Raw genomic sequence first — 13,566 nt, forward strand, 5'->3', positions numbered from 1 at the left:
CATCGCAACAGTTCATCTGGCCACATTCCATATCAACCAATTCCTGCTAGGAAATCTGCATTTAAAGTCAGAAGATAGAGCATTGCTCATCTCATAACAAGTATGAGGTGTTTCATAATGTTGGACTAGGAAGCTTTGGGGTTTTGTTTTTTTTAAGGTTGCTGTGGTTCACTGCCACATTTTGCCCACAGACTACCCTTGCTTGTGGACATTTGGCCAAAATGAGATGCTGTTGTGCAGTCATTTTAAATAGCTTGGTTCTGCTGTCTAACCTTGAACATCTTTGTTATATGCTGTGATGTGACCATGCCTAGAGGGAGGTTAGGCCCCAAGGGTGCCCCTTCCATACAGGTACTCATTTTGGATCTTGAAGGGGAAAGGGCTGTGTTTCTATTGATTTGGCCTCCACATTTATTTGCTGAAGCTTGGATCCTTCCATACTAATTCCAATGGGAGACTTGGCAACCCAGTTACAGCATTTTCCCCTCAAGTGTGGGTAGATAGTGGTCAACAGATTGAGGGTGAATACCAACAAGACTGAAGTACTGTTTCTGGGGTACAGGGGGTGGGCAGGTGTGAGGGATTCCCTGGTCCTGAATGGGGTAACTGTGCCCCTATCTGCTTATTGAACTTAGTGTGGGTATTCAGGGAAGAATGAATTTGCATTGTGGGATTCAGCATCATGTGTGTGCTCCTTGCTTCAAAGGTTGCTTTTAAACACCTGTTTAGCATTAGTTAGATTAGTCCTGCTTACACTTCCTGAGAGATTTGAATGGGGTGGTGCACATATCCAGAGAGAGGTGTAGCATCTTATTTCACAAAGTACGCCTGTCCCTTTAAGGGCAGCAATTGCATTAATGCCACGTGGTGGAATTGTCCCAGCAAAGCCTCAGTCCTGGACTTCCCTTTCCTCAGACCAGGGCACTGGCAGTGGCCTCTCTGTAATAAAACTTTCCCTTGGCTTTCCACTGTCCAAGTGAGCTAATGCAGTGACAGCAGCTTTTCAGACCTCCAGTGAGCAAACCACAGCAATGTTTTTGTGTGTATCTATATCATTGTAATTTGGCAGGAGAGAGAGAGAGAAGTTGGCTGGCAAGGTGAGCTCATTCCTCAAGCTGAGCACATGGAATTTGTGATCAGGCTGTCACTCAGCACAAGGGAAACAGGGACACTCCCCTTCTGCTTTTGGTCTCTGAGGTTCTAACTTTTGCTGGGATCCTAAAACTACATCCCTGAGTTTTGCCTAGGGAAGCTAACAAGGAGACTGGAGAGGATTGCTCATAAGAATAGTTAATACGGAAAGGTGTGGGAAGGTGCTTCAGACGCTGACACTTCAGCTCCTTTCCTACAGAATCACCACGTGGCTGTAACTTCCTGGTTTCCAATAGCCTGTGCTTGAACTTACTGAAAGCCATTTGGAAACACTTGCTGCTTTATGCTTAAATCCAAATATTAATGCTGCTTATCAGCTGTTTATAAATATTGTACTACCAGCTGAATGCAAGGGAAGGTTGCTGTTCTTGAAACAACCACCCCACCCCCCGCACTGCTGCTCATCTTTCTCTCCCCGTCTTTTATCACCCTCCCCACAAAGATTTTGGTTGATGATGCACACTGCAGAACAAGAGTCTCCTGCTGCCTGCCTCACTCAATTCAGGCTGGGAGATGCCAGATGAACCCCACCCAGATGAGTCACTGCAGCATGGGGATCCAGCAAGGGAGGAATGCTGGTTTGCTTCCAGTTGATTTGCTTTGCTAAATGTGGAGATGTTGGATCAGGGGAGATTGCTTCATGGAAGGAATCCAAGGCATTAGTTATTCATAGAGGAAGGCTGGACTTGGGAGAGCTGGGCTAGCCAAGACACAAAGCAAGGTAAAAAAGCATAAGCTCCCTGCGAAACGGTGGGGGGGGGGGGGAGAATGGGAGCTCAGAATGCACAGGGAACATAGGAACACAACCCACATCATGGGAGGTGTCTGTGCATACATATGACCACATGTTTCTGCAAAAGAAGGTTAAGAGGGTGCATTTGAGCCCATGCCCACCAGGCACCTGCTCTTTTATTCATTATCTTTTACCTGCACTTTATCCAAGGTGCTCAGAGCATACAGCAACTCTGAGAGTTAGGTTAGGCTGATCACAATGAGCGTTATGGTTGACTGAGGATTTGAACCTTGGTTTTGTGGCCTTAAATTCTAGCCAGTGACCAGAAGACTAGTTCTGAACATCCAGTGACCACCCGTTGCCCCAGGTTCCATGTATACCTTTTATGCCTTCCCCAGCTGATTTCACTACTTTGAGCTCTCTTGTCTCAGACCAGGGACATTTGATGCTCCAGATATTTTTGGTCTCCCTCGGTCCTAGTCCGATGTTGCTGGACTCCAACTCTTACCAGTCCTGGCCAGCATGGCCTATGGTCATAGGTTATGGGAACTGGAGTCCAACAACATCAAAAAAGCCTCAGACTCCCAATCTCAGCATTCAGGTATATTAATGTACTGGGCTGTGCCCATCTGTCTCTGCTTAAGTGGAATCTTTGCCGCCTAACTCCCCAGCAAATTTGTCAATGTGAGATCAAAATCAGTCCTGCCTGTTTCTTCCTTGTTGTTTTTCATTTTAATTAATAGATTTTGTCGAGCCTGAAACCAACATGCTGCACCCACAAGTAAGCCCCACTGTGTCTCTCTTGGACCATATCAGGAGCAAGTGGTGGGCCATCACTTGGTGACTTAACCTCAGTGACCATGAGCAAGCACAGACTGTCAGGAGGAGTGGTCCTATACCACTTTAGCCTATCTTGACATTGTTACGTGAATATAATGAACACATGCAGGAGAGGCAGGTCCATAGACGCATGGTCATTAGAATGCCTGAACAGAACCCCATGCATATTGCTCTATTAATGGGGTCTCTTTTCAGGAGTTCTAATGTAGTTCCTGTAGGTTGGGTGGAACCTGCTGTTTGATGCCACCTTCTCCTCTATGTTTGCTATAGTGACTGAAAAGGGCCCATGCATCTTCTCTTAGTTTGACTGTTTTGTGGCTTGCTGTTTAATGCAGCCACTATAATGTTGCTGTTTTTTCTAGCATAATGAACTGTTAGGACTTGAGTATTATTGTATTGGTTGCTGGAATGGTTTGTTTTGTTATTTAGTTTTGGTTCTTTGCTCATTTTTGAAATGAACTTGGATTATGGATTATGGAATAACGTACACACACACACCTGGTGTGAATCAATGTTGAATGTGGTACCTACAGAAAACAATATTTATTTCTTTATTAAATTTGTATACTGCCCTTCCCTACAATTTCGTCTTTGTTCTCACTGAGGTGGTATACCTGTAGAAGGCTGTAGGTTTTTTAAAAAGAACTGAGGACTACTTCAGCTAAATCTCAGATAAACCCAGGTTTAATCACTTCTCGTTCAGTATTTCTCTTGGCAGAGCTCTCTGCCTAAAAACTTGTTGTTAGTGTAAGCCAGTCCTAAAGTAAGAATACAATACAGCATTATTTCTAGGTTGGAATCATTGGGGAAGCAAATTAAACAAAGCAAAACAAGACAAATGTGTGTGTACAATGCATAAAATAGCCTATTGCATTGAGCCATGATCTGCCACACCCATGCTTTCACCAAAAGATTAACCATAAAATAGAAGAATATAGCCTGCGATCAGAACTAAATCATAGGGTGCCAAAGTGAGCAAAGATCACAGGGACTTATAGAGCAAGGATTATATTTGGCAAGATAACAAACAGATGATTCAGTCTTGACCTGTCCTCCACCTCTCTAGTATTGACATGCTTGCAGGGCTAGATCCCGTCCACTCAAAGCCTGGGTTAGAGCAACGCATTCAGCAAAACTAGATGGTAGAGTTCTTCCTGGATTGCACCAGTTCATACTGCAGATTGTGGCAGGGGTCATGTTTTAGATATTTCCTTCTGTAAATAACTCGATACATGTTGAAAACTAGCATTTCCTGCCAACATTTCTACCTGAGAACCCAGAGAACCTCTGCCAGTTGCATACCCTCCAGACATTGCTGACTGGTTCTGTTGGGAGTTGGAGTCTAACAACATCTGACGGGCAGCTTGTTGGCTAACCCTGAAACAGACAATTCTGGGATGGACTAGTAGTATAAGGAAACTTTCTTCATTCCTAATTTGACTCATAGTATAAATAGGTTGATATTTTGTTTTCTTAGTGTATTAATAGCTTTTTTTTTTTTGTTATTATCATTTTAAGTCATAGTAAGAACTGCCAGCCATTTGGTGAACACAATTTTATTTTGGAAGTAGCAAATGATGGTGGATCTGGTAGCTTCCTTGATTAGACTTCTTAAACAATGGCACCTTGTTGCATATCAAATCTCTGTTACTAGAATTAACTTCCTCTTTCAGAGCCTTGTTCTTCAAAGCAGCTGCTATTTGAGGATCTGCAATCAGCACTAGTGCAACAGGAGCCAAATTTAACCCACTTCTTATTAATGCTGTGGGTCCCATACACTCCTCTTTATGCCGCACTGCTAAAAGTAGCCACTCCAGGTTGCAGTGGTGGGATTCTGTTACTGAGAGTTGGAGCTTGCTGCCTGATCATCAGGTCTGGAGTTCTTGAAAAGCAACGTTTCATGTTAATGTAAATCTTCAGGCTGGGAGGAGTGTTGCATACTGTGTTGCTGTGTGCACCTCTGCCAGCAGGAGGCACTCGGTGATGAGGGAAGTTATTCAGATCTACCAGCCACAGTAATGTAATACTTTTATTCAGACCAAATAAAATGTGGCAAAGTAGCTAGCAAGCTTTTGAATTCTCCGGAACCCTTCTATAGGCTGAATTTTAAGCAAAAGAGAAGCAAAGGAATCGAGGAGAGAGGAAGCCAAAAGGCTTTCAGTTTGCAACAGTCTCAAGATGAGTGCAGAAAGCATTTTGCAGGCTTAATTAGATTGGAGTGTGCAATATTTATTAATAAATTACCATAGGTAGGAAACAAGTTTTTGGCTGCACCAAGGACTATTTGGGCTAAGAAACTGCAATGGCTGGCTGCCCCCCCCCCCCCCTTTTAAGGCAGCAGCTACTCAGATCAGCCCCTGGGAATAAGCAAATCACAAGTGTCCCTTTGGAGGCAGAGAATACAAGTCTGAAGAAACGTAGCACATTTTATTTTAACAAAGCTGGAGATTAATTTTAGGTGATTCACTAGATGAAGAAGCAGTAGAGGTCAAATTGGATTGGATTGCCTGGTGGCTGGAGGGGATGTATGCTCCAAAAGTGGAGCCCACCTTTGCGTGGTAGGAAGTCAGCTTCATCCAGTTTTAGAATCTCTTTCCTGGGCACCTACGTTTGGTATTCTGCAAAACACTCTACCATTCCCCATGTTCCAGATCAAAGTGTAGGGGCATTTCCCTCTTGGGATGGCCTGGAAGGTGTTCTGAGCATAATATTGGCAGGTTTCCCCACCAAATTAAGAAGGCAATAAATTTTTTTTCTTTAAAACACCCACACCCCACATTTAATTTCAGTTTAATACAACGTTTGTGCATCAGTGTAATTATTGAAACCATGTCTGCAGGGCTTTGTAGGCTGAGCTCCATCTCTCCCGGAGCTGTGAATCCATTCCAGAGATGGTTTTAATCATCGCTTTGTATTTGATGTCCAGTAACTGCTTTTATTGAATCTAAATGAAAGGCATGCCTGGAGCTGGGGCATCAGCAAGGGCCATTAACTCTCATGCTTGCCTTTATTTGTAATGGAAACACAACACCCTTCACTGCTGTGTTGAAAAAACCCCTTCACGTTCCTTACACACTGGTTTCCAGGTCTGCCTTTCAGATCACAGTGGGTAGGGTGGAGTGAGGGAGGGAGGGAAACTTGAATTCTGAACTTGCTGGGTACTTCTTTCGGGGAAGGACCATAACTCAGTGGCAGACTATCTGCTTTGCATGCAGAAGGAACTAAGTTCATTCCCCGGCATCTCCAGATGGGGATGTCGCCTGTGTGAAAACCTGGAGAGCAGCTGCCAGTTAGTATAGTACAGAATAATACCAAGGTGGATGGACCAATGGTCTGATATAAATCACCTACCTGTGTTTCCAAGTTCTGTAATGCAAAGCGTAGAAGTGCTGTTATCCAGCTGGATCAGGTGAACATGTGCCCTCCCAACTGTATTTTAACCTTTGCTTGATAGTCACACAAGTGCGCATTGAAAGACAATAGTGTGACACTCAGTTCACACACAATGGATTTGAATCAAAAAGTTATTGGCTAGTAGGGAAACTTGAGTGGAGAACTGGCACCATTCAGGTGGTACTATCCAGGAGCTCACACGGCCAAATTTCACACCGCACTTCCATTGCAATCCTACAGTGGTGAGAGAAGCTATGCTTATCTGGAATTCTTCCTTCCTATGCAGCTAACTAAAAGTACTTGAGCTCAGTCCTGTGCTGTAGCTGGCAACCTGTTAGAGAAAGAGGGCAAGTAAGACCAATAATGTGGAGCGAGGGACTCACCTGCTGCTGAGGGCCTGAAGGGCCTTGTCTGCCTCCTTCCATCTGGGCAGAGAGGGCTCCGTTTTTGTTTTTTAAATTGCTTTTATTTTTTATCTTTGTCATTTTAAATTGTAATTGATATTAATGCTGTATTCTTAGTTTTAGATTTTATGATTTATGTGGAAATTGTTTTCCATTTGGTTGTGTACTTTTTGATGTGTTTTATTTATTGCTTATGACTTTTGTTACACTGGTAATTATGTAAATCTTGTTATGTTGTAAGCCGCCTTGAGCATTGTTTTAACTATGGAAAGGCGGCATACAAATAAAATGATGATGATGATGGTTGCCTGTACAGTGGTACCTCAGGTTAAGTACTTAATTCGTTCTGGAGGTCCGTTCTTAACCTGAAACTGTTCTTAACCTGAAGCACCACTTTAGCTAATGGGGCCTCCTGCTGCTGCCACGCCGTCGGAGCACAATTTCTGTTCTCATCCTGAAGCAAAGTTCTTAACCCGAAGTACTATTTCTGGGTTAGCGTAGTCTGTAACCTGAAGTGTATGTTACCTGAAGCGTATGTAACCTGAAGTACTACTGTACTTTCTCAGCACCCACATTCAGCCTAGTGCAGTGCTCAGTCTGTGCTCCTGCCTGACTATACAGTCTTAACCAAGACTTAAAATTTTGAGTGCATCTTTGTTACAGGTGTTCTGATTTTCAGGAGTGCCCTGACAGAATCTGCCCACCTTCTTCCACTTCTAGCCCTCAGACATTTCTCTCTGCTCTATTCCTGCAGCTCGCTGGAGATGACATGTTATGACAGCGACGAAGCCAACCCCCGCAGCGTGTCCAGCCTGTCCAACCGCTCCTCTCCCCTCTCTTGGCGCTATGGTCAGTCCAGCCCCCGCCTGCAGGCTGGAGATGCCCCTTCAGTGGGTGGGGGATGCCGCTCGGAAGGCACTCCCAGCTGGTACATGCACGGGGAGCGAGCTCATTATTCCCACACCATGCCCATGCGCAGCCCCAGCAAGCTCAGCCACATTTCCCGCCTGGAGCTTGTGGAGTCGCTTGATGCTGATGACGTCGATCTCAAATCTGGGTACATGAGTGACAGTGACTTAATGGGCAAGACCATGACTGAGGATGATGATATCACCACAGGGTGAGTACCGCTGGGTGCATCAAACATTCAACTCAAGAGTTGATTGCTTAACATCAGACGTAGACTGTAGGAGGTTCCATGACCAGCCTCAACTGAAGCATCTGTATCAAGCTAAGAATTTGCTTGTTTGCCCAACTGATCTTACCTTAAGTATTCCTCTGCCTTAGCAAAACCGCTTCTGTGATTCCCCCCTCCCCCAGCTTCCTGAATATTCATAACGGTTGCCATTATGATAAATAGTCATAACTTAGCAAACCACTTGTGGCAGATAGCAAGTTTAAAAACTGACAAGACAGTGTATCCCACTAAGTCACTGGAGAAAACGTATTATTTGTTGGCTGGAGGCATGACATACAGCACTTCTGCAAAGCAAATACCCACTCCTTGCTTGTGACAAAACCTGCTTCTACAAAACAAATATTTGTTGCTGCCTTGAGGCGAGCTAATTCTGTTTTACAGAGGGATGAAATGGGATGGGTATCTGGCTTAAACTAGATACTTACATTTAATATAAGCAGGCTCTGGCCAGAATTTTCAATCTTTGCTTGCTGTGAAGGAATTCTGTAGTGGGGGGAAGAGAGAGACAGAGAGCAGGTTGGTTGGCTGGTAGGGCTAATGGCAGAGGATGTGCTCAAGGATGAATAGATAGCTAGTTAATGGGGAGGAATGAATAGCTGGAAGTTCTGTTTGTAGTGGCATCCAAGGTAGATTACAGAAATGATCTCTTCTGTCCTGGATTTGTTACCTCTCGTTTCAACGCAGCTGTTTCACATGCAAGTCACTAACAGATGTCTGGTATACACAATAACTCTGGATATACCTCTTTAAAGCATATTTTCCAGACAGGGAATCAGATAAGGAAAGAACATAGAATTTGACTAATAACTACCTCTTGATGGGAAAGGTCTTGCTCAATATGATGATCTTGCTTGTTGTGTTTCTGCCAATTCATCCAGCTGCGCGGAGTCCATTGAACTGATAGAATGTTTCCAGTCACCACCACCCTATTCCGACCCTAAACACTTTACTTGAAATGAGATTGACTTCTGTACAGTGTTTTAAGACTTGATTTCCCACTAGCTAGCTCTGTTGCTGCACACAGAGCTGCCCTTGATAAGCAGCGCCGAATGGGTTGCTCGGCTTTCTTGGGAATATTTCTTCACTTTGTTCTAAAGCGTAGAACTGATCAAGCAGCAGCAACTTCTTCTTTTTAACTGAAAGTCATGTATTTTCTACTGACGTGAAACCAGCCAGTGCAGCACGAACATGTAGGGCTGCTAAATCATAAGTTGGTGGTCTTGCCTTTACCTTCAAAATTCTGAGATGGAAGAAGAGCAGACACTGCAACTCCAGCCCACTGTTTTATCAGTTCTTCCCCCTGCACCGCCAACCTACCTATTCCTACTTCTTAAGAGTATTATGGAGGAGAATGTACAATGGAGCAGGGTGAAAGAATGAGAAGGGAGGTGATACAGTTGCATCCTCTCATGCTGCCTCATAACTTTTGAAGGTAGGATCTCCAGGTTGTGATCTGGCAGCTGCATCCACATAGAGCTTGCTGTAAGGAAGTACTGTATACGCACACACCGATTGTAACTTTTCCATGCAACTTGCCCCATGTTAATAGGACACAAGCTACATCTGAAAAGCAGCAGCAACAATAACAACCCAGAACCTTATAGAAATCCTTTGCCAACAATGCAAAGCTAAGCTCTTTAATAATGTTTTTCTACACCATGGCTTATCAGTATGCCGCTCTCATTATTTTTTTATGGAGAGAACCTCAAAAATCTGAGCCTGTCATTTATTTATCTCTCATATTTTTTGGTGAGTTGCGCCTGGCATCCCACCAAGGACACTTTAATTTACATATCTTTTTAAGAAAGCACGCCCCAAAAAGTGCAAGTAGATTAATAGGTACCGCTCCGGTGAGAAGGTAAATGCTGTTTCCGTTTGCTGCTCAGGTGTCGGTGTCCCTTTACCTTTTTAACCTGGGTAAAACTGGCCCACACTAGGGTCTGAAATAAGCAAACACAAAGGAGGGATGTGTCCTTTTTCACCCAGTATAATGACAGAAACTGAGTTGGGTTCCAAGCTGAAGTGGCTTGTTGGATAGCTCAGAAACTAATAATAATACCATGGCTACCTGTCCAATCCAGAATGGATCTGGAAAATTAACTTCTTTTAGAAATCTATAGTTACATGCTTAAGTGGTTATTTCTAAAACATGCCCAAGGTCACCAGAGACCTCCTGGGTGTTTGACATGTTGATTGCAGCTTGGGAGCACTGATAAGTGAAGTTATGCTAAGTCTGGATGTGTACAATACCACAAAAGAGTCATTGCACCCCTTGTTTTCTGTGAATTTGTAAATGTGACATTGGTTGCCCCATTGTTGTATTCTTGTTAGTTTGAATATTATACCCTCAATTGTTAGGTTGTTTGGAAATGAAGGGCGTTTTGCCTTGTTTTCTCTTGGCTTCTCACCCCCTGCTGCTTGAGAGAGATGGAAATTCACAGAGTGAGATATTATGTCATGCGTTTTCCATTTATCATTGGAAGGATTTTAAAAGTCCCAGAGCTCCATTGAGGGGAAGGGGTGTAGACCTGGGCCTAAAAATACTCGCTTGTCATGGAAAGCTACGCTACAGAGTCCTTGTTAATTCCACAGCTCTGGTCTGCAGATGTGTAATCGTGACAAGCCCCAAGTCCATCTGTGAGGCCTCTTAACATTGCTATTACTGGAGTATTAAAATAATGGAGCTTACTGCTAACAGGATGCATCTGAGCGGAGCAAGATACTGTGGGGCTGGGGTAGCAGAATCCATATGAGTAAATAAAAAGACTGTTTCTTATCAGGTAAAAAGTAGCCTCAGTTTAGGATTGCCAACTTTTTTTTTGGTCCTAATTTTGGTCCCGCAACAACAACCAGATATATGCAAGTTTAAGCAAGTGAAGTTTCCCCCATCCATGCTAGGAAAAGCCTCATGCATGTTAGGTGTTGAAGACATATCCTTTACACATTGACCTGATTCTCACATCACTTTAACCCTTAGTTAAATTAAACTCTGGTTTAAATGCAGCACATGCATGTGAGCACTTAGTTCCTTCTCTGCTCCTGTTGTTGCCTATTGCATGCTGGGAAATAAGCCATGGTCTGGTGTAGCATGCATCTCGACCCAGGCTCGTGATTTGTTTTTCTTCAATCAAACCATGAACAATAAGTAACCAAGATTTGTTAATGGCTTACTGCTTGTGGTTTGTTGGTGGGCGGCAGGGGGGACGGGACCATGAGCCTGGGTTTCATGTAATACTAAGCTCTAGAGTCCAGACCATGGCTTAGCATCCAGGAAGGCACCTGAGATTTCAGCAACCTGCACCAGAACTCTGTGCACTCAGATTTAAACCATAGTGTCATTTAATTTTGGCTTCAAGTGAAGTACTGTTGGCGAGCTGGTTAAAATGCTGGACCCATTTCTTTTCCAAAGGATTCCTGATAGAAAATGAGGGCACTAGTAATCCTGATTAATCAGGCCCTATAATATAAGAATTTGAGCTTACATTAGGCTTGGTGGTTTGCTCACACAGGTATACTATTTGACTTCTCAGCACTTGATGACAGGTGGATGAATATGTGGACAGGCTGTGTTGAAAAAGCATTGTGTCCAAGGGAAATACTGTGTGATAGATTTGTGGTGATACATGCAAGTCACTGCTTGACACTGAAATGATCCAGTGATAAACATAGATGGGTGGGCCAGTGTTAGAGCTGTGCAAATGTTAGAACCGGTGCCACTGCCAGGCTACGTTATGCGCAGGTGGAGGCATTTGGATTTCAGGCTTCCGTGAATGTGTTTCCCCCCTCTCAAAATCAACCTTACACAAACTGTTCTGGCATGTTTTCCCTCTGCTTCTCCCTATATTCTGTCCCGTAAAAAATCTATCCCCCTCTCTCTTTCCTTCCTCCTCCTTGTCTTTCACCTCCCAAGCTTGGCCAAGTGCCAGAATCCTAGCATATTGGAGGTTTCCTGTTTCAGTGCAAGAGAAAATAAATAACTCCTGGTGTTTGATTTTGTCCCAATATAAAGGAGGGTGTTTGGCTTGTTGAACGACAGCTTGAAGCAAGCGAAACCCCAGCTGTTTGAGGGCTCTGGTGACAAAACCGCAAAGCTTAGCAGGTGACGTGGGAGCCAGCCTAGCGGGCAGTGTCAGTCTTTGCTGTGTGGGGGCGTCTCTCTCCTTTTCTCTCCCCCTCTCCCAAGTGGCCAGATAAGGAAGCCCTGCTATTATAATGCACAGCCCATACTCCGTGTGGGTGGGAGTGCTGCAGGGAGGCATCCACTGGGAGTTTTATATGATACAGCCTGCCAAATCAACACTTCAAAACTATAAGGGCTACCTTTTAAAAAAAATAAATTCATCGTATTTCTTTATCAATATGTATAATACTTCTATGGGGGTGTGATCTTATAAACCAAGGGCACTGCTGGTATGGTCTGTGGCTTTGCTGTGTTCTGAATTAAGGGGGACTCCCTTCAAATAAAGGACATTGGTAACCCCAATTGTGGGCCTTGCCGTCTCAGAGAGATGCTGGAGAATAGCACTGGCATAATGGCTCTGCTTCTGTCTTGCCTGTGGGTCTGTCACAGCCTGATTGCTTAATCGCTTGCAAGGGAGCTGTCTCATTGCCCTGTGGGAAAGTGCAGGCGAGAAAGCTCTCCACTGCCACCCCCCCCCACCTGCTCATTTTCTGATAATGAACATGAGCTGTGATTGTGGGGTGGGAAGCAGTCCTACAGGCCTGTTTCCAAGTCACAGGAGAGCCCAGAAGGAGCTGTTCGGCAGTGGAACAGACTCCCATGAGAGGTGGTGGACTCTCCTTCCTTGGATGTTTTAAAGCAGAGATTGGATAGTCATTTGTCATGTATGACCTAGATTCCTGTATTTCAGGGGGTTGGGCTAGATAACCTTGGGGGTCCCTTTCAATTCTATGATTCTATGAGACTATGAATTCTAAGGTTTCCAGGTCCTGATCACCTGACGGTTCCTGTACTTGAGAGTCTTACTCTTGGTCCTCAGCAGCCATAAGCATCGGACAAGCCTATAAAATCATTGTTTGTTGTTGTTTTTTAAAACATTAATGCTGATGACCACATCCAAATGGCGGTTTCCTCTACTCTTGGCTTTATGTTCCCAGTTTACATGTGGAGTGGGGAAGTATCCTTGAAAAAGCAGGCTTGTTCCTCCCCTCCACCTCTAAAAACCCCAGTTTCATCAGCACCAAGGAGCTAGCTGTGCAGACTGGCTAGAATCCACAAATGTACACGCACAAAACTGGATGCACAGTCAGAATATTGCTTGTTCTTTTTACCCTGGCTATACCTACTGCTATAAAAACAACTCACTTTAAAACTGAAGAGTGGTTTGTATCCCATTTTAATTTCCCAACAATCTTGGGTGGGATTCACCTAACTAGCCATATCAGAGGGAGCCCTGCAGAAGCCCTGCAACAAGGTTTTCTTCTCCCACTGCATCCTGTACCCCAGAAGTGTGTGTGTGTGTGTGTGTGAGAGAGAGAGAGAGAGAGAGAGAACCCCACAGAACAGTGCATGGAGAATAGTTCCATCTGGCAAGCTGTAGTGCAGACAAACAATTGGAACAGCATGATGTTGAATTCCACCCCTTGTCTGTAGAGTTGGTTGATTGTAACTGGCCCCAAATTGCCAAGTGAACTTAATTCATGTCTGAGCAGAGATTTGAATCCAAGCCTTCCTGCATGTATAATCCTCCCCTTAACACACAGGCTACTTCTTTGGATTCTGTGTATGTGTAACATGACAGGTACTGCTTTTGGGAATATTTTACCCATTTCTTCCCATGAATAGTTTACCATCAAGTATGCAGTGCAAATGTTGGATGGCTTCT

The 13,566-nt window shown here is 44.1% G+C and overlaps 1 protein-coding gene across 9 annotated transcripts in view; it reads left to right on the plus strand.

Annotated features, from left to right (window-relative positions):
* Positions 1-13,566, plus strand: part of NAV1 (neuron navigator 1) — a 278,232-nt gene that overhangs the window by 147,387 nt on the left and 117,279 nt on the right. For all 9 annotated transcript variants that reach the window (XM_081009762.1, XM_081009769.1, XM_081009770.1 and 6 more), the window contains one exon: positions 7,277-7,642. In XM_081009762.1, coding sequence (XP_080865888.1) covers positions 7,277-7,642 — 366 coding nt within the window. The remainder of the gene's footprint in view (positions 1-7,276; positions 7,643-13,566) is intronic.

Source organism: Podarcis pityusensis (assembly GCF_964106645.2).
Source record: "Podarcis pityusensis genome assembly, chromosome: 6".
NCBI classification, from domain to species: Eukaryota; Metazoa; Chordata; class Lepidosauria; order Squamata; family Lacertidae; genus Podarcis; species Podarcis pityusensis.